This window comes from Cibotium barometz, chromosome 1, assembly GCF_041138505.1.
Source record: "Cibotium barometz isolate CiBa-2024 chromosome 1, ASM4113850v1, whole genome shotgun sequence".
NCBI lineage: Eukaryota > Viridiplantae > Streptophyta > Polypodiopsida > Cyatheales > Cibotiaceae > Cibotium > Cibotium barometz.
In genome coordinates, this window is record NC_141046.1 from 67082977 (window position 1) to 67103949 (window position 20973).

The 20973-nt window shown below is 43.6% G+C and overlaps 1 protein-coding gene across 2 annotated transcripts in view; it reads left to right on the forward strand.

Annotated features, from left to right (window-relative positions):
- LOC147642354 (potassium transporter 7-like) overlaps positions 1–20973 on the forward strand; it is a 79348-nt gene that overhangs the window by 20821 nt on the left and 37554 nt on the right. For both annotated transcript variants that reach the window (XM_086805602.1, XM_086805606.1), the window contains exons 3-5: positions 19389–19637; positions 19724–19774; positions 20692–20952. In XM_086805602.1, the coding sequence (XP_086661728.1) occupies positions 19389–19637; positions 19724–19774; positions 20692–20952 (561 nt within the window). The remainder of the gene's footprint in view (positions 1–19388; positions 19638–19723; positions 19775–20691; positions 20953–20973) is intronic.

Here is a 20973-nt window from a genome sequence, read left to right on the forward strand (position 1 = left end):
TGAGTAGTGATAAAAATGAAGTACAATAGCCACATAAAGAAGTGACCTAAAAGGTGTGTTCACATGGTCCGGCCATAAAGTGTGCCAGGTGGACCAAATCACTTATAAACTATTATAAGTGAAACTAAGCTAAAATTGGGAGAAAAAACCTCCACTAACTGAAGTAAAAAGTGCCCCAGTAACCTACTGATGATCACTAGCACTCCCCTGGGTGCATACACAGCATAAAACCCAACAAACCCCCCTGGAGTGATATGTGATCACTGTACATCATCCACCAAAAGAAAACAAATTCAAAGCAGTGCGGAATGCTTCGAATTTCGGACGTGGTAATGCCTTAGTGAAGATGTCTGCCACATCCTGATCTGTAGGGCAGTAGATCAGATTGATATCACCTGCCTGGAGTCTCTCCCGAACAAAATGATAGTGAATCTCAATGTGTTTTGTGCGAGCATGAAACACAGGATTCCTGGCCATGGCAATGGCACTCTGACTATCAGTATAGATAGGTGTAGGCTCCTCCACTGAAATATCCATATCATGAGACGACGCAGCCAGACACACTCAACGGTAGTAGTGTAGGCTGCTCTGTACTCTGCCTCACAAGACGAAGTGGCCACTGTGGTCTGTTTCTTGCTTAGCCAAGAAATACATGAAGAGCTAAGAAAGAAACAATTGCCACTAGTGGAATGTCTGGTATCAAAATCACCAGCCCAATCTGAATCACTGTAAGCATATAACTGCATGTCACCCCCCCTCAGGATAAAGCAATCCAAGAGACAAGGTACCCTGCAAATACCGGAATACACGCTTCACAGCTTGCCAATGTGACAATCGCGGGCTGTGCATGAATCTGCTCAACTGAGATACGGCATACTAAATATCTGGCCGTGTAGTACACAAGTAAATAAGGCACCCAACAGCCTGAGCATATGTAGTGGCATCAAATAAAATACTGTCATCTTGTAGTGACAGTTTCATCCCAGGCTCCATAGGAGTGCTGATAGGCTTGCAATCCTGAAATTTAAACTTCTCCAGAAGTTTAGCAACACACCGAGATTGCAACAACCCAATGCCTTTGTTATCCTGCACAAACTGTATGCCCAAATAGTAGTGTACGAGCCCCAAATCAGACATGTCAAATGTCTGTTTCAGTATCTCTTTAAAGGCTGCAATTTTGTCATCATTTGATCCCATGAGCAAAAGATCATCTACATAAAGGCTGATGACCAGGAGATCTTTCTCTTCTTTCTTTACATACAAAGTGGCTTCTGATGGACTGTTCACAAAGCCTTGAGTGAGCAGGAAAGCATCTATCTTTGCATACCAAGCTCGTGGAGCTTGTTTCAAACCATACAAGGCTTTTTTCAGCCTACATACTTTCCCTTCATGACCATGTTCTGCAAAACCTATGGGCTGATGTACATAAACTTCCTCCTCAAGGTCCCCATGTAGGAAAGCAGTCTTGATGTCCAACTGATGAACAACCCAACCACGATGTGCAGCCAATGCAATGACACACCTAAGTGTCGACATACGGGATGTAGGAGCAAATGTCTCCTCATAATCAATGCCCTTCTTCTGTGCATAGCCCTTTGCAACTAAACGGGCTTTGTACCTGTCAATGGATCCATCTGCATGTCTTTTCAACTTATAGACCCACTTAGTACCAATGGCTTTCTTGAATTTGGGCAGATCAACCAAATCCCATGTTTGATTCCTTTTAATAGAATCAAGCTCATCCTGCATGGCTTTGTTCCAATGCACATTGTCTCGTGCATCCACAAATGAATCAGGCTCATCATCATCCTGTAAACTGGCTGCCATAACCATATTCAAATCCATGATGTGTGCATGCTCATTGGTCCGTGTCTCCCCACGAGTACGACTAGCAAGAGGACCCTCTAGATGGCTGTCCTGTAATGTCCTCAAATACCATCTAGGTATGTGTCTGACCTGTGGAGCCTGCTGCCCCATATTTGGCTCAACTTTTGGCTCAATTTGTTGCTGAATTTCTGCACCACCTTCATGATTGCCTGGCTGTCTTGCACCCTCATGGGTTGGATCACCAACTGTGGAATGAAACTCCATAGGTAGTAGACCTTCAAACACATCATTTTCAGCCTGATTTGCATCATAACCAGCCATGGATATTTCTGATTTTTCATCAAAAATCACATCCCGACTAGTGAATATCTTCTTGGATAGTGGGTCATATAACCGGTAGCCCTCGCTCTCACGGCCATACCCAACAAAAATGCATTTTGTGGCTTTATCATCCAACTTCCTCCTCAACTCTTTGGGTATGTGTGCATATGCAAGACACCCAAAAGTACGAAAGTGTGATACCGAAGGCTTGCGGCCATGCCAAGCTTCAAAAGGAGTAATGGAAACCAATGCCTTTGTGGGACATCGATTCAAAATATGACAAGCACACATTACAGCTTCCACCCAAAAGATACGTGGTAGCTTCTTTGCCTTTAACATACATCTGGCCATCTCCATGAGTGACCGATTCTTCCTTTCTGCAACCCCATTCTGTTGTGGTGTATAAGGAGTAGTATACTGATGTTTGATACCTCTACTCTCAAGAAAGGAATTCAACATGTGTGACACATATTATTCCCCCCCTTGGTCAGAACGGAGAGTCTTAACCTTGCATCCTGACTCTGTTTCAGCAAGTGCTACAAAGGCCAAAAATGCATCATATACCTGTGATTTCTGTGTCAACGGATAGACCCAGCATATACGAGAGAAGTCATCAATAAATGTAGCAAAATAGAAGCAACCTCCTAATGACTTCGTCTGCATGGGACCAAGAGCACTGTGTATAAGCTGCAACTTTGCAGTTGCTCGTAGAGCCTGATCACGTGGGAAGGAAAACTGATGCATTTTTCCCAAAATACATCCTTCACATATGTGATCTGGATGCTTCTCCATAAGAAGTAGGTCTGTCAACATGTTATGTCGCTGCATAAGCATAAGACTACCAAAATTTACATGCCCCATGCGAACATGCCATAACTCCACATCAACCATAGCTGGAGTAAGAGTGAATGCATTATAAGCAGACTGATCCACTGGCTGAAATGCATCCAACTGATAAAGTCCATGACATAATGTACCAGTAAGCATCAAGGTCAAAGCATTAGCTTTGTCTCTGACCATGCATTTGTCATCATCAAAGTGGACTTGCATACCACACTGTGCTAAAGAAGAAATGGACAACAAATTCTTCTTTATCCCTGGTACATATAAGGCATCTGTAAGGCGAAGAATAGAGCCATCAATGGCTGTGAGCTGAATCTCCCCAATGCCACGAACTGGATATGAAGCATTATTGGCACACTGAACTGTTTTGCCAACAGGGGCAGGGCCTACATGACAAAACAAATCCCTGTGAGATGTGATATGCTTTGAAGCACCACTATCAAAATACCAAGTACATGCATGCTCTGTCACACTGAGTGCCTGTGAAGACCAAGAGGCATCATAGCTGCATGTGTAGAAATAGTAATCCCTGTCCTCAACAAAAGAAGCAGTCTCCGGAGGAGCTTTAGAGGCATCATTTACAGACATTCCAGATTCCTTTGCCTTCTCTTTGGCAATCCTCTTCCTACACTCTGTGATGTAGTGACTTGGCTTCTTACAGTAATGACATTTGCCCTTCTTCTTGGGTTATCCATCACCTTTAATGGTATCCTGAGATGAACCACCATCACCTGAATTCTGATTTGAACTCTTTGGCTGAGATTTGCCTTTCCCTTTTTGACCTGTCGTAAATGCTTGTTCAGCACTTGAGTTCATATTCATGTTCTTCCTGATTTGCTCTTCTTGTAGCAAGAGAGCAACAAGTTCCTGATACTTAAGGGGCTCAACAGCATTCCTCATGCTGAGGTTCAAAGAGGTATGAAAAGCCAAGTAGGATCTTGGCAAAGAGTTTAAGATGGTGGATACAAGTTGTGTTTCAGGAATAATCTCATCCACATTGATGAGTTGCTCTCTCAAATCCTGCAGCTTGTTCAAGTGGCTAGACATATCATCTCCTTCATGCATTTTCTGGTTTTCCAGCTCTCTTTTCAAAAATGAGATCCGTGTCTCATTACGAGCAGCATACATCTGCTCCAAAGTCACCCATGCATTCCGTGAAGAGCCAGTTGAACGAATATGAGGTATAATAGACCTCTGTACTGACAATGCAATAAGTGATAAGGCTTGTGCATCTCTGGCATCCCATGTCTTCTGAGCATTTGTTCTTTGAACAGGCAGTGGCTGACTTGGTGCCTGTGCCTATTGTCCTCTTCCACGAGCACCCCCTTGGGGAGGAGTCTCCGGAGCCAATGGACCTGGACGTGGTTCATCACCACTAACAAAATCCCAAAGACCTTTTGCCACGAGCACATTTCTCAGCATAAAACTCCACAAGGAGTAGTTCATGCCATCCAACTTGTCTTCCTTAGACAAATACGTGAATACATCACTCTGCTGTTGATTTGCCATTATGCCAATGCACAATGTTGTACCTGTGTATCAAAAAACCCAAAAGCAATAACCCTGAAAGCAACTGTACTCCATTGAATACAGCTGACCCAAATATGCTTGCACTCTCAATCCTCTGAATGTGCAACAAAATGCACCACTGATTGAGTAGAGCAATGAAAATGGCTCACACAGTGCCAAAGTGCCCAAAGTTACTACACCCAAAACCTTACAAAAAACCTGTAGAGATTTCTTTGCAAGAAAATCTGCCTGTATCTGGCAGAAAATTTTCACAGAGAAAATGCCCAAATTTCAAAACTTGTAAAGCTTACCACAAATGTGATTTTTGCAGGTACAAGTCGACTGTTTGCTGTTCGAAACAACAGTACGGAAGCTGGTCGACTGTATGGCGACTGTACGGAGTAGGTACACGCAGCCGATACTGTGCGGAAACAGCTGTCAACAGGTCAGCTGCTGCAGGTATGCGCAGCAGGTACTGGACTGCTGTACGGAGCAGGTGGGTCGACTGTATGGCTACAGTACAGAGCAGAGTACTGTACCGAACTGGGTGAACCTGCTCTGCTGCTGCTGCTGGCGTCTCACTGTACGAGCAGCTCCAGAGTTCTGAACAGAACTGGTCGCCTGCAGGTGCTGTACGGAGCTGCAGGTTCTAGGCGTGCAGCTGACGACGAATGGTATGGACAGCTAACAGCTGGGCGATGAACTGTACGGATAGTTGCAAGTGCTGCTGGTCGCCTGCAGATATTGTACGGAACTGCAGGTTCTAGGCGACTATGTACGGACAGCAGCAGGGTACTGATGGCTGGGTGAACCTGGGTGCTCTGATACCAAATGGAGGAGTTCTGCTATTAGGGTTAGGGTTTGGAAGGTAGTTCAGCAAGAGGCGTGAGAGAAAGAGAGAGGAACACGACTTCTCATGTATTGAGTAGTGATAAAAATGAAGTACAATAGCCACATAAAGAAGTGACCTAAAAGGTGTGTTCACATGGTCTGGCCATAAAGTGTGCCAGGTGGACCAAATCACTTATAAACTATTATAAGTGAAACTAAGCTAAAACTGGGGGAAAAAACCTCCACTAACTGAAGTAAAAAGTGCCCCAGTAACCTACTGATGATCACTAGCACTCCCCTGGGTGCATACACAGCATAAAACCCAACAGTTTTGCACCATAACACTTCAACTGCTTCTTGTTCTTGGCTGACTATTGCCTGTCCTTGGTGTCTTTTCTCCTGAGCTTCATCTTTAGCTTTTCCTCTTCACCTCATAAGGGCAAAGATACACAATCCTGCATTATCTCTTGCACTTCCTTTTCACTTTCTACATGTTGAAGCTTTTGATGTGACAACCACGGGCTCGCCTCCTTGAGAAAGTCGATGAAATCCCGGCAATGGAACCATGAAACCGGCCTTTAGAAAATCTGACGGGCGGTGGAACAAACACTCGCACATAAAACACTTCATCACCCATGGGAACCTGAAAAAGGAAAACAAACAAGGGAGCTAGAATGCTCCTGCAAAAAACTACAAGGACATTGATTGGCCCCAAAACGCAGTGGCGCCCCTTGCGGTATTTTTTTACTTGATCAAAAAATGAGTACACAGTACAACTTGTCGAATCCTTTACCAATAGGATCCCTTTTAGCTTTTCACCCAGGACTTTCCAAATAAGAACTCTCGTTATTACAGCAAAGAATTCTATAGGGAAGGCACACCCGTACAATATCTCCCTACTTGAAAAGGTCTTCTCCATCTCAACCATGGATCCCCACGAACCCTTTCCCAAACAGCAGTAGGGTTGTACCAAACCATATGTCCTTCCTATAGTCACAGCGTGGCGGCGCGACGGCTCTGGCAGGGGCGGCACCTGTACCAGCGGCGGCGCTCGACTGTACTCGGCGGCGGCGCCAGTACTTGACGGTGGCGCAGCAGCAGTAGTTGGTGGCAGCTGCGGTACCCGGTGGCGGCGGTACCCAGCTGCAGCGACAGTGTACCCATGCAGCCATGCCGTGACCACACCCTCCAATCCACCACCTTCCCTTAAATAAAGAAGATGCGTTTTTCATAAAAATGCCAAAAGCAAGGTTTTCAAAAACGCCTGCTTATTAAATAATAATGTTTTTGTCTTCAAAGGTTTTAAAAACCTTAAGATTTTTGCAGATCCTTTTTGTCCCCTTTCACACTTGGGCTGGCCTCCAACATGGGTTTCCTTTTCAGATCTAACTGATGTGCATGTCCACACTGTGTCCTGTGCCCGTGCCCGTGTCCACCTGCTCGTTGTCCAGAGGAAAAAACACAGGCTCGTAACATCAATAATCTTGAAAAGTGGGCCAACCCCTCATGGAATAGATTGTGAAACCTCCTGTGGATCTCATAGTATACTGGGCAACGACAAATGTAATGCTCCTTTGTCTCAACCTCTATGTGGCATAATCGACAGATCCTCTCCTCCCTAGGTCTCCGTATGAGCTCCCCAGCTCTGCTCTGAAGACGCACTGAGCTCTCCTTGTTTCCACTTTGAGGCGGTGGGATGAAACTCGTATCTGGTCAATCGCAATCCGCATTGTAGGTTATTAGGGTTAGACATAGATCTAAGCTAAAAAGATTGAGGATGTCCATGATGGGTATGTATACAGATCATAAGAGAGAGTTGAAGTGTGGGGATGGGGTGCATCAATGCAGGCACTACGGTGTGTGGGGGGGGGTGGTGTCTCTAGCTAAAGTGACAATCACGCGTTGTCTAAATCTTAGGACTTCTATTGCTGAAGGCTTTCTCCAGCACTTCATGGTGTACTTATCCTTTGTACCTTGTACCACTCATTCTACTTGTAAATCATCATTGAGTTGTGTGCCTCTCACTCTCACTCCGTTTAAGCTCTACTGTGAGTGTCTTGTTGCTGCTAACCCTAACGTGCAGTTTCCAACATTTGGTATTAGAGCTCTAGGTTGATTCTGCCTAGAGTGTTAGCGCCTTGAATTTTTTCCCCGTCTATACATTCTCTGCCCGTACATGCGCGATGCCTGCACGTGTTCATACACACGCGTGATGTCCATACCTGCCCATACATCCCTGTGGTTGCATCTATATGGTCGCCATACTTGTCGTTTGTACTTACAACCATGCTTGAATCCAGTTGTACTTGCTTATACATGTGTGTACCTACTTGTACTTAAAGTACTTGCTGAAGCATTTCTGTAGCACAGATTAGGGTTTCAACACAGATTGGGGATTTTTTGATTTTTAAACAAAATCGGGCAATTAAAGCTACTTTGCACACACAGGTTTGGGGTTTTTCATGAAATTGACCTTAGATGCCTCCGAAATCGACAATTGAGGTGTAAGCTCTATCCCTACACTTGCATTTTTATTACATTTGTAGATTGCAGCTATCAGTGGGTCACCTACCAGCCATCTAGGTTGCATTCATTGGACATTGGCTTTGTAGTGTGTTTAGACACTTGCAGTGTGTGAGACACAAGTTTTTTTGGAGGTTATTATGGCAGGCACGATGATGTATTTGGCATGCTTACTGCTTAGGACAAATTGGGACAAATTACCCACAGTGGGAATACATGATGAGGCACGTGTTGGTTGCCCAAAGACCTGTGGGTCATGATTTCTGGTGAAGAGGCCCGTCCTCTCTCGCCAGATGGGCGACAACTAGGTGCTGCTATTGCTATAGGTAACACAACTACTTCTGGATCGTTTGTGGTTCAGGCACCCACACCTCTTACTCTGGATTGGTGACGGTTGGATGCCAGGGATGCATATGCCTATGCACTCATTGTCCTCTCAGTGAAGAGGAGCATCATTCCACATATCCACTTGAAACTGTTTGGTCCTCCAAGCTCTTTTCACATGATGGAACTCATGCCCGGACACTTGGATAGGTTGATGGGTACATGGGAACATGGATCCTCAGGTTGGCATAGGAAAAAGTACCAGTCTTGGTCAAAAAGCAAGAAAAAGCAAAAGTCAAACTATGTTGACCAAAAGCTGACGGTACCATTGGAAAGAGGACATCGAACCGGATCAAAAAGCTAAAAGCAGCTTTTTCAAAAAGCAGCTCCAGGGCCAAAAAGCAAGGCATTGAAGATTGTAAAAGCACAAATCCAGAACTTTGACTATTATTAATATTTAATAAAAAAAAAGCAAAAAGGCAAAGCAAAAGCAAGAAAATAAAACAAAAGCAAAGAGGCAAAGCAAAAGCAAGGCAAGACAAGAAACAGGGACCCCCATCAAGTGTATAAGAAAGCTTGTACCCTCTTGGAGAATCATCCGCTGGTGGAGATTTTGAAGAGAGACCCCCCCCCCCCCCCCCCCCTCCTTCTTCTCCCCTTGAAGATTTATCATCTTCCCTTTCTACCTCCTGGCGCCACCCAGATTATCCATCTCCGCCGGCAGCCGCCCATGTAGCGCCCATGTCCGCCACTGCTTTGCGGCCCACCGTCACGCCTGCACCGCCTTGAGAGAAGCACCGCCATCTCTGGGAAGCTCCACCGCCGTCTCTGCCCTCTGCGCCGCCTCTGCCCTGTGTGTCGCCTTTGCCCTGTGTGTCGCCTTTGCCCTGTGTAGTATTTCCGCCCCTTGTTGCCTCTAGACGCCGCCAACGCCAGACACCTGTGCAACTAGCGCTATTCTTGCGCCACCCTAAAGCGACGCTGCCGCTAGCTTCTCTAAATTCCCAAGGAGGAGGGGTCGCCTTTTGGAGTCACATATTTACCACCTTGGTGTGAGCCTCTTGGAATTGCCTTTGTCCAGATTGAGTGTAGAGAACCTTGTGGATATTTGGGAGCATTAGTTTGATTCAGACATTGGATTTTGGTACTAGCTCGGTGTAAGACTCTTGTGGGTCATCCTCGTGGTGAGCTCGGCAATAGAGATTTTGTGCCTCGACATCGACTTCAGTCTGACTTCGACATCAGCACTTTGTTTGATATTGTATTCATTTGTTGTACTGGTCCTGGCTTGGAAAAGCCCGTGGATTGTTCTTGAAAAATTCTTGAAGAGGGGGCGGTGCCTATTCCCTGCTCAATGTGGTGTACTGTGTGAAACCCCTATACCCATCCTTCTGTTCCCTTCTCTATCTCTATCTATATCTCTTGTACATGTGGTTGAATTTGCCACTGTATGCTCTGTTGGGTTTAGAGTGGTATCAAAGCAAGAATTTTTTTCGAGGGTATTTTTCTGTGGTGATAGAACCATGCCAAGAGTTGAGGGAGACCAAGGGACTCAAGAAGGGAATAACTACGAAGGCAATTGAGAACATCAAGGAGGGATCCAAGGCCGCCTATCTGTCTCTCATGAGACCATGACAGTAGCAGAATAGCGAGATTTTCAAAAGTTCAAACAGTATCTTCAGGATGAAGAGTTCCTAGTTTGGATAATCAAGAAGGAACAAGACTAATGAAGAGCTCAAATGTTCGAAGACTTTATCAAAGCCCAAGCCACTAAAGCTGAAGGTGTGGAAGCCGCCAAAGCATACTTATGAGCTAAAGGGGTTACCATTGCAGAAGAACCCAAAGCCACCCGATCCATCACTCATGGAGGATAGAGAGAAGTTACCCCTAGACCTGCTCTATTTGATGCAGCTTCCTCAGGCCTAGTAGAAGAGAAGAAGGCAAAAGAGCCTTCAACCGGCAAAGTGGACTTCAATCCGGGAGAGAAAAGCGTAAAGTTTGATATCTTTTATGGAAAGCGGGACACCCAGGAAGCCCTATCCTTCATCAAACAGTTTGACGCCGCCTTTGGAGGAGAGGACTTCTCCGAAAAATCCAAACTCCGCATGGTCCGTATGCATTTGAAGGATGCTGCCTTGAATTGGTGGCTAAAAGTTGTACAAGATGGGACCGAGCCTACTTCAGGGACCGATTTCAAAACCATGTTCAACAAAAAGTTTCTTTCCGCAACTTTGAGGGAGATGTGCAGAAGGAATGGGATGAGGTAAAGCAAAAGGTCGGAGAAAGCGTGGCAACATATCTTAATAAATTTTCAGCCATCTCATTGAAGTTTACCTCATATACTCCCATCCCATCATTGATGGAAATGCGTAAGTTTGTCAATGGATTACAACCAAAGCTTATGCAAGTAGTTTATATGGTGGGACCTAAAACCTTGGAAGAAGCCCAAGATAAAGCCTTGCAAGACAAAGCTCTACATATGCCTTGGATGGTGGGCAAATTAAAGAATGAGAATCGAGACTCAACCCAAAAGAAGAGGTTCAAAGGAGGATCTCAAGCAAGCAACGAGCCACAAGAAAAGAAGAACAAGAATGAGGATAAACCTCCATTGTACCCTGTTACCAAAAGAAGCTATGCCACAAGCGCCTTGAGGAGTATGTCAAAGAAGGTAAATGTTTCCGATGTGGAAAGAAAGGACACATGGCTGCAAAATGTCGTGATAGTCCAAATCAAGAAGTCAAACTGCCCCAAAGTAATGCATTGCTGAAAGAACTCCAATATCAAGATGACACACGACCTGAGAAGAGGCAACTTTTCAAAGCTTGGGGCAAAGTGGCAAACCAACCCGTGCTTATCCACTTCGATAGTGGTGCTACCCACCACTACATCCATCCTGGAGTGGTTCAAGCCATGAACCTCCCTCTGGATAGGTTCGGAACTCCTATTACTGCAGGTGCCACTTTTGAAGGAATGTCAGCCGTGATGACTCCTATTTTGGGAAAGCTTCGCTTACAGATTGGAGACTGTGGATCATGAGAACTTTGTTGTTGGCAAAGTTGGACATTGTGATGTGATTTTGCATATGCCCTGGCATAAGAAGAAAGACCCGGCCATTGATTGGGTTTGAAACAAGATTAGGTTTCCTTTTAAAGGCAAGAATGTAACTTTTGATGTAGGAGTTGAGGGGAATTCAATTCCACTCATTAGTCATGTACAAGTTCCTAAAGCAATAAAGCAATCTATTTCCTCGTACTTGATATAGCATGGATCCCCCGAGAGGAGAGGGTATGCAGATTGTGTAGAGAGGAGGTGGAGAGTGAGGAGCATTGTGTATGCAGATGCAGAGCATATATAGCCATCAGAGAGAGATATCCCATTTTATTCAGAGAGCCACATTCCCTACGCCAGATCTTTGAGGTAGCAGACTAGCGCATACTGGGGAGATTCATTCTATACATACAACGTCACAGAGAGACATCATTACAGGCTCAGACAGCTCCAGAGGGGGGACGACGGACACAAATTACTACATTTTTTCAGAGATCCATCCCACTCCCAGTCCCTACACAGCACGGAATTACTCTCCAGAGAGCAGAGACACTCAGAGCCCACAAGAGACAGAAGACACCTGGCTTTCGGACACCACGCCTATACCAGAGAGAGATGACAGAGATCAGAGCTCAGTTTCACAGAGAGGGTGCGGAGCGACTGGCTCACATCAGAGCAGACCTAGGCATGTTCTTCAGGGAGCTGTGGACAACCCCTTCATTGATGTATACCATTTTATACCCCCAGTATGGTACAGGATGGAGTTAGCTAGGTTGCATATCATGATTGTATACTCCATGCATATAGCTTTGCATTCTCCTAGTAGTAGAACTACATCCCCTCCCCCCCACTCATTGTACTTATTGCACACCCAGATTCAGCTTTTTAGTTCAGTACTTTTTCATTTTGTTGGGATGACAGAGGATACCCCACACAGGTACACTGATTTGTCTCATAGGCCGAGTTCGGTCTTTTGGAAGACGTTAATAAAATCTTTCTTTCTTTCTTTCTTTCTTTCTATCTATATCTTTTGTACATGTGGTTGAATCTGTCACTACATGCTCCGTTGGGCTTACACACTTGTGTCCTTGCTAAGTTAGCATGGGATGCCCTTGGAGCACTTTATTATGTGTGCAATGAGGCACATGTTGCCTACTTGAAGAAGCAGTTTCGATAATTACCTAATGAAGGTGAAAGACCTTCGAGAGTAGCTTGCAAACATTGATGAGATCATACCAAATTCTTCTCTTGTCTCTTCTATCCTCAATGCATTACCTAAATCATATTAGGGTTTTTCCATGACATTCAGGTTGCTTATGATGGGCAATCACAACACGTTCTCTTTTGACGAGTTGGTGTCCTTACTTCTGCAAGAGGAGCAATGTAGAGTGAACAGGTTTGGCAAGAGGATTGGGGATCGGGCTTTTGCTGCCTATGTCAAAGACAAAGGCAAAATATTTGGTGCCAGTGGCTATAAGCGAAAAGGTGGATCAACCAACTCTTTTGGCAAAGATGGTAACACGGGACAGTGAGCCCAAGAAGAAGGAAAAAGCACTTATTGCTGCAAGCCAAGTCATTACATCAATGAATGCAGGAAGAGGCTTGCTAAGGAAAAGGAGAAGAAAGACTTAGGATTGTTTGTGGCTTAAGCATCAACACCTAGTACTGAAAAGAAGGAAACAACTAACTATGCTCAGGACGATTGGGCGTTCGAGGTTCAGTGTAGCTATGACCCTTTTTACATGATGCATGCTTATCAGTGGCAGATTCTCATGTATGGTACTTTGATAGTGGTGCTAGCAAGCACATTACGCCACAACACCATTTATTTACCTCATTGGGAGATACACCCAAGGCGGGTAGTGTTACATGTGCCAACAATTCTTCTTATGTAGTAGGAGTTGAGAAGATTGTGCTCATTGCCGCCAATGGTAGGACGATCACGCTCTCAAAATGTAGTGTATGTGCTAGGGATAAAAAAGAATCTCCTATCAAATTCGGCCATTGCTTGGTTTGGTTTAGTTGTCCGTTTTGTTGTTGATGACAGATGCACATCACATGATTGTAGTGATGGAGATATCATAGTATAGTTGCATTTGGCACTTTATGTCATAGTCTCTATAGGCTTGATGTATATGAGAGAGCTTCACATGATGCACTTGTAGGTGCTACCACATCTAGGATGAGAGATGTTGAGCTATGGCATGCTTGGTTTGGTCAACTAAACTTTAGTAGTTTGCTATGCCTTCAAAGGTGTGACATGGTTTTAACTTTGCCACCACTTGATGACCCCGTCAAGCATGTCTATATGAGGGTTGCATATTGGGCAAAATGCATCGCACATCATTCCCCAAAGATGGTTCAATGAGGGCTGCCCATAAATTGCAGCTTATACATAGTGATGTATGTGGTCTGATGCTGACACCATCTATTGGAGGATGCCTCTACTTTGTCATGTTCACCTTTCTAGATCTAGTTGGGTCTATTCTATGAAGGCAAAATCAGAGGTGTTTATGTGCTTTAGGCACTTTTTAGCACATGGCTGAAAAGGTGTCAGGCTGGAAAGTGCAAACCCTTCGTACAAATAGTGGAGGGGATACATGTAGAAAGAGTTTAATGCATACTTGTTAGAAAGGGGCATTCAGTACCAATGTACCGTGCCTTATACACCACAACAAAATGGTGTATATGGGAGAGAAAGAATAGGTCTCTCATGGAGATGGCACAATGTATGGTTAAAGGCCAAAGTTTGTCTCACAAGTTTTGGATGGAAGCTCTTATGTGTGCAGCATATGAACATAACAGATGCCCAACGAAAGCGTAGTAGACTATTACTCCTTCGAAGCTTTGCATGATGGCTTATGCTCTTGTGCCTAAGCAACACCGTACCAAGCTTGATGACAAGGCAATGAAATGTATTTTTGTGGGCTATAGTGCAGAAAATTAAGTGTACCGTCTCTACCATCTTGCTTCTCAGCAGATTATGGTTAGTGGAGACGTGGTCTTTGTGGAAACTTCACCTTGAATGCATAAAACAGCCATCTGTTGCCTCACAGGATCTCTTTGATACTCTTCTTCCCTCGCGGGACACACATACTAGGTGTTTGGCATATGGACACTCAGCCTATGGCTGGAAATCAGCCTGTACTTGCTGGAAATCAGCCCATACAGGCTGTAAATCAGCAACCAGCTATGCCATATGTTGCACCCATTAGGCATACATTGATGATGCAGTGGAAGAAGAGAGGACAGCAATTCAGCAAGGTAAATTGGTGCCTCGTTGGCTTTTGCAAACCTTGCGAGACGGCAATGTAGTGGCTCCTTTGGTAGGGCGAACACGTGCTAGTTCTCGTGATACATTTGAGCATTTTGTGGATCATGCTACTTGCAATGACGAGGAAATTGTTTCCTTCGAGGAAGCAAAGGAGGATTGTCATTGGATGCAGGCCATGCAGTAGGAATATGATTCCATTTTGAAAAATGGCACTTGGGATTTAGTTGACTTGCCTTTTGGCAATTAGGCTATTGGTACGAAGTGGGTCTATAAGATTAAGAGAAAGTCTGATGGTAGCATTGATTGGCTATGCATAGTAGGACATAGATTATGATGAGACCTTTGCTCCCACGTCTTGTATGACCATCGTCAGGAGAATCATTGCTATGGCAACACATCATGGATGGAATGTGCATTAGTTCGACATTAAAACTACCTTCTTGAATGGTGATTTGCACAAGGAGTGTTTGTATCTCAGCCTTGTGGTTTTTTTCAGATGTCAGATTTGGGTCCATTGCATTACTATTTGGGGATTCAATTCTTACAACGTGATGATGGGATAGTCATGATGTAGTCTAAGTAAGTCAAAGTACGTACAGAGACTAGTTAAAAGGTTTAATCTTGAGGATTGTGAACCTTTGTCTACACCAATTGAGACAGGTGCCAGGCTTAGCACTTGGGATTCGGGAGAGCCTTTTGATCAGACACTATATCAACAGGTTGTTGGATGCTTGACCTACCTATGCAATGCAAGGCCATGCATTTAATATGGGGTCTCACAGCTAGAGTAGATTTGTGCTTTGCCCAAGTACTAGTCATTGTAAGGTTGTTAGGCGGGTTTTTCACTTCTTACAAGGCACCTAGTTCCTTGGATTGTTTCATCCCGGGGGGTTGCCCGGTGAATCACAACTGCATGCCTTCAATGATTCGGATTGAGTAGGATGTTACAACACTAGAGTGTCCACTAGCAGATTTTGTGTCTTTCTTGGTGGCTCATGCATATCATGGCTCAACAAGAAACAACTGACAGTGGCCACATCTAGCTGTATGGTTGAGTACAGGGTAACATTTACAGCTACCATTGAGTGTGTATGGTGGATCTTAGTGTTGGACAATAGTCCTTCACTCCTATACACACTGACTCTTAGTGCGCATTGGAAGTTGTGAGGAACCCTTCTCACAAGAAGCACATGGAGGTGCATTATCATTATGTCAGGGAGAGGCTCCACGCAGGAGAGATCAGCTTGGTTTATGTCTTTACACATGACAATGTGGAAGATTAATTCACAAAGGCTCTTCCTTGTGAAAAGCTTGAAGCTTTCCGCAATGCCCTAGCTTATTTCCTTTTGGGGATTCGTCTTTCAGATTCTTGTACATGTTCACAACATCACTCTAGAGGGGGCTTGTAGACATCTATGTTATGGGCTTTGTTGATAGAAAAATCAGCTCTTCATTTTGATTTTTGTTGGTTGAAAAACAAAAACCAAGACATAGCCAAGAATAAAAAAAGATATACTAAGATTGTAGACCAAGATGATATAATGTCTTGGTTAGATTTTCTCCTAGATAAACTCTATATAACTTTAGGCGATTTCTTATTTAAACAAATCATTGGTATTCCTATGGGTACTAATTGTGCTGTTTTTCTTGCCAACTTTTATCTTTTTACATATGAATTTGAATTTATGGAACGCCTAGTTTCCGTTGATACGTGTCCTGTCTTTCTCTACAATCTTTGTCAAGTGAGACGTTTTGTTGATGATCTTTTTATTCCCAATATTTCTGATTTCCAAGACTTTATGTATTTAAACCCTACCTCTCTAGGTGGAGGAATTTATCCCAAAGAGTTTTGTGAACTTGACTACACTGCAAATAATGACCATTGTTCTTTTTTGGACCTTAAGATTTCTCAATCTTGTGTTGGTTTAGATGTAGATATATATGATAAACGTTTACAACCCGAGTATTTCAATTTAAATATCATAAGAATGCCTCATTTCACTTCTAACATTTCTAAAATAACTAAATATGGTGTTGTCTCTTCTCAGTTCTTCAGATTCCTCGTATTTGTTCAAACAAGTTTGTTTTTATTACTCAAGTTTGCCAACTCATCAATTTGCTTGTGCAAAAGGATTATTGCTTTAAGCAAAGTTTGTTGCTTTTTGAATCGATGTATATATCTTTGAGATTTCTGCTTTTGGAATGTTTAAGATTATAAGTAATAAGTTTCACAAAAATAGGGAGCTTAAAAGCCCATTTTCTGTTTAGATCATTTTAGTTCTTAGTTGTTATTTATCATTGCTTCTAATCTTGCTTAATCATTGCTTTAATAGGGAAGTGAATTGTTTTTGCTAGTCTAGTTGTAAGTGCTAGCCTTCATCATGGCTGAGTCTGTCCTTCACCTCTAGAGAAGTGATAGAAACTCAGCTTGTTGGTCTCTGTATAAACATTGTGTTCTCTAGGTTAGGATAATTTTTTTTATATGTACACCTGCACCTACTCTGGGGTGCTGATGACGTGAGTAGGGATGTTGTAGCATCTAGTCCAAGCTATGGCTGATGAAGTTGATGATCTTATACTTCATCATTGGACAATCTTTGAGGTAAAGTTCACACTTTTTGTATTCTTGTCTTTACTTGTTTTGTTTTAGTGAATTAGTCATTTAAAGTTTGTTTTGCTTATTAGTTATTAAAAATTTGTTTAGCTTGTTTGTAGTTCAATAAAGAATTTGTGTGTGTGTGTGTATGTGGGCGTGTGTCTATTTTTGCAAGTTATTTTTACTACTCTCTCTTCTTTCTTTTAAAATTACTCATAAGTTCAGATTCATCTGGCCTTATGACGGTATATACATCTATGTTACGGGCTATGGTGTGTGAACACTCTAGGACTAGCCGGGGCACTTTTTCCCTCTTGGGAGGTTTTTTCTCCTTGCATGTAAACACCAACTAACACTTATCATTTGGAGTGTACTTATATAAGCTTAGTACCTTGTACCACTCATTCTACTTGGTAATCATCATCGAGTTGTTTGCCTCTCACTCTCTCACTCTGTTTGAGCTCTACTTTGAGTGTCTTGTTGCTGCTAACCCTAACCGGTAGGTTCCAACAAGCCCTTGTCTAGGTATGAATAGTTGGTGTACCTGCCAAGCGTGGTTGGTCGTGTCGAGCGTGTCCTGTAATGTCCGGTCGTGCCCATCTGGCACTATCTTTTGTAACCCTCTGGCAGTATGAAATGGTGTATGAGTTACCTGGACACTTTTTAGGCACATGCCATGTGTCCTAGGCAACTCAGGTCTATGTCTAGGTGTGTAGGCATGGCTCATAGTTGTGTGTGAACCCTGGTCCAATGTACTAGCAGCAACTACTGGATGACATATGGGAAGCATACACCTTTGTCGAGGCCATTCATGGACCAAATGGGCAAGTTTGAATGGACCAAATCCAAACTCAAGGCATGTGGGCAGTCCACACTGGGCCATGCCCATGGGCATGAGGGTCTACGTGACCAACGTGACCAAGTTCGCCAGCCAAAAAGGCTTAAAGCCACACAACTAGAAGTCACCTAGGCCTACAGGTCTCCTAGGACCAGTCGGCGAACCTGACAGGGGACCATGCTCCTATAGAAAGGGTAGTCAAGTCCCCTCTTTCCCATCGTCAAGTCCATTGCAAGCATGTGCTACCAAGGCAGCCCCAGCAGGCCAATTTGGAAGCAAACACATCCAAGAAAGTTGTCAACATCTGAGGACTCTAGCGTGAAGTTCTCCAGCAGCCGTTTGGAGTCTGCATGGAGAAAACAAAGCACCTTAGGGATCTAACGCAACTCGGCCAGTTCAGTCCCCTGTTCAGCCCGTGTGTGCAGGTTGAAAATGTTCCTTACTGAGGAAAAATGCAGGTTCAGGTCAGTCTTCTGTCTAGGCAGAATCCAGCCCAGTCTTGTATTCATTCATTTCTGCAGCAATCAAAGAAAATATTCCTTCGAGAGGGGGCCCTTGAGTGGGTATTATCCATCCATTTTAGAAGCCATTTTGGGTTTAAAGGAGATAGAATGCATTTGCTTTGTCCGTTTTGGATTAAGAAATTGAAATGTATTGTGCAATGTTGGATACATAGTGCTGTGTGTATGCCACATATGCACATGGCTGACCATGAAAGACTGTCTCTCTGTTACTTGCGGCCAAAAAGTTGGCAGCAGACAAGTTGGCTAGTTGCCAAGCAAATTGGCAAACTTGCAAGTTTTCAAGCAATTTGACATTTTTTTCTCACTTGAAAAAGGATGGTAGTCTCTTTTTTTTGGGGGGCTTTTTAGTGAGAAGTGCTGCTCTTTGGTCATTTGGTCTAATCATACTTGCTGTTACAGTATAACACAAAATAAAGGTCAACTTTGGATTCTGGAAGTTGAACTCTGTTGGGTTTTTAAAGCCTTAGGCATGATGCATTTATTTTCACAGTCGAAGGACTAGTAGAATTTACTACAAGAAAGCCTTCACTTTTTAAAGTGGTTGAAATTCAGAGGTGATATGACATTGGAGTATTGAGTTATGTCACAAATATGCTACTTTCCTCTTTAAATTATCTAGGCTAATGTATGCGTGTATGAAGCATTAACAAAGGGCCATATGAAACTTGTAGCTGAACTCCTTGAAGCCTTGAGCTGTATAGTTACACAATGCATGAAATCTGGTCCCTCTATTGTAGGAGATGTTTGTGTTTATATAAAATGGTTTCAAGTGCTGGCTGCAAAATCTATCAACGTCACAGGGACCTTCTATCATGAAAGATGTTGGTAGTACATGAAATGGTGTTATGTACTGGCTGCAAAATCTGCCAGTGTCACCATTGTACTTCTTATTGATCATTTGGATAATTTGGGACTTGGTATGGGAAACAGGTGGTACTTTCGCCTTGTATTCACTACTGTGTAGACACATGAAAGTCAGCTTATTGCCTGCACAACAATCAATTGATGAAGAGCTATCAACTTACACGACGCTACAAGGACCGGATCAGCATCAACATACTTCTAGTGTCAAATCTTTCTTTGAACGACACAAACAAGTCCGCATTGGGCTTCTTGTTCTTGTTCTACTGGGAACATGCATGGTCATCGGGGATGGTGTCCTCACACCTGCTATTTCTGGTATGCATATGCTGCTGTAAGCTTGAATTTGATTGGGACATGCATGGTCATAGGGTATCGTGCCCTGACACAACTGTCTTTTGCAGTTCTTTCCTCAGTCCAAGGACTCCAGGTTGCCTTTTCTCAAATGCCTTCGTGTAAGTTCGTAAACCTTTATTTTCCTTTGATTTGATAAATTGTACAATTTGCCTTATCTGGTGACTATGCTCTCATCAAGCCTTTCTTTTTCATCCTTTCTTAGTCCATCACCTAGCCCCTCTCTTAGTTCATCAGCTAGACGTGTTACTGGCTATACAGACCGACTTGTTGGTGGTGATGTGTTTCCCACCTTGGTAGTGCATGATATCTGGTCAAATGTGATCTGTTTGTGCTTCACACATTTCTTCTATAAAATATGGAGACAAGATCTTGCATCTTGAACTAGGCTAGGTTTCTCTCTTCTGTTTGCGTGTGTGCAAAGTCCTGAATTGAAGGCAGGGGCAGCATCCCTTCTTCCAAAGAATGCGTCTCCTTTACCCTAACATCTCCCCATTGAAGGCAGGGGCAGCATCCCTTCTTCCAAAGAATGCATCTCCTTTACCCTAACATCTCCCCATTGCTGCAATTGTTGCTGTTGTTCAGGTCTTGTGTCTTCATTGCACAAGGCCCTTCTACTTTTTTGGGGCTTAGGATGTCTTGAACTCAAAATGGATCCATATCAACCCCTTATTAAGTGTTTGCTGGAAATTGGAGCCTTTTCTGGTACAGAGGGCATCCAAGGCTCATTTTTGTGAGCAGGCGAGGTCCTCAAGCCAATCTATAGAGAAGAGCAGCTTTGCAATCACTCATTCCATAGAAGTTTTGTACGTGCTCCTAATTCTGCACTACAAACTGCCTATTATCAAGAAACCATCTGCGTTAGCAAGCTGCTGCAATGTTATTAGATTTACTGCTGAGTTTATGAAGTGTGGCAGCAAGAGATGTACGTCTTGCTGTCCAGGGAAAGAAAATGAATCTGGAGTCATTTATGGGAACTGAATTCTATCCTGACATAGTATCTTCTTCTTTGACACAGATGTGGTTGTTATCTTGGCTTGCATTATCTTGGTTGGCCTCTTCACTCTGCAGTATTTCGGTACACATCGAGTCGGCTTTCTTTTTGCTCCAGTAATCCTTGCATGGCTTCTCTGCATTGCGGCTGTTGGTGTTTACAACATAATATATTGGAATCCAAGAATACTTCAAGCACTTTCACCTTACTACTTGTACCAGTTCTTTCAACTAGCAGGCAAAGAAGGCTGGGTTTCCCTTGGTGGCATTGTCCTTTGCATCACAGGTAACTCAAGCCTAGGTTCTG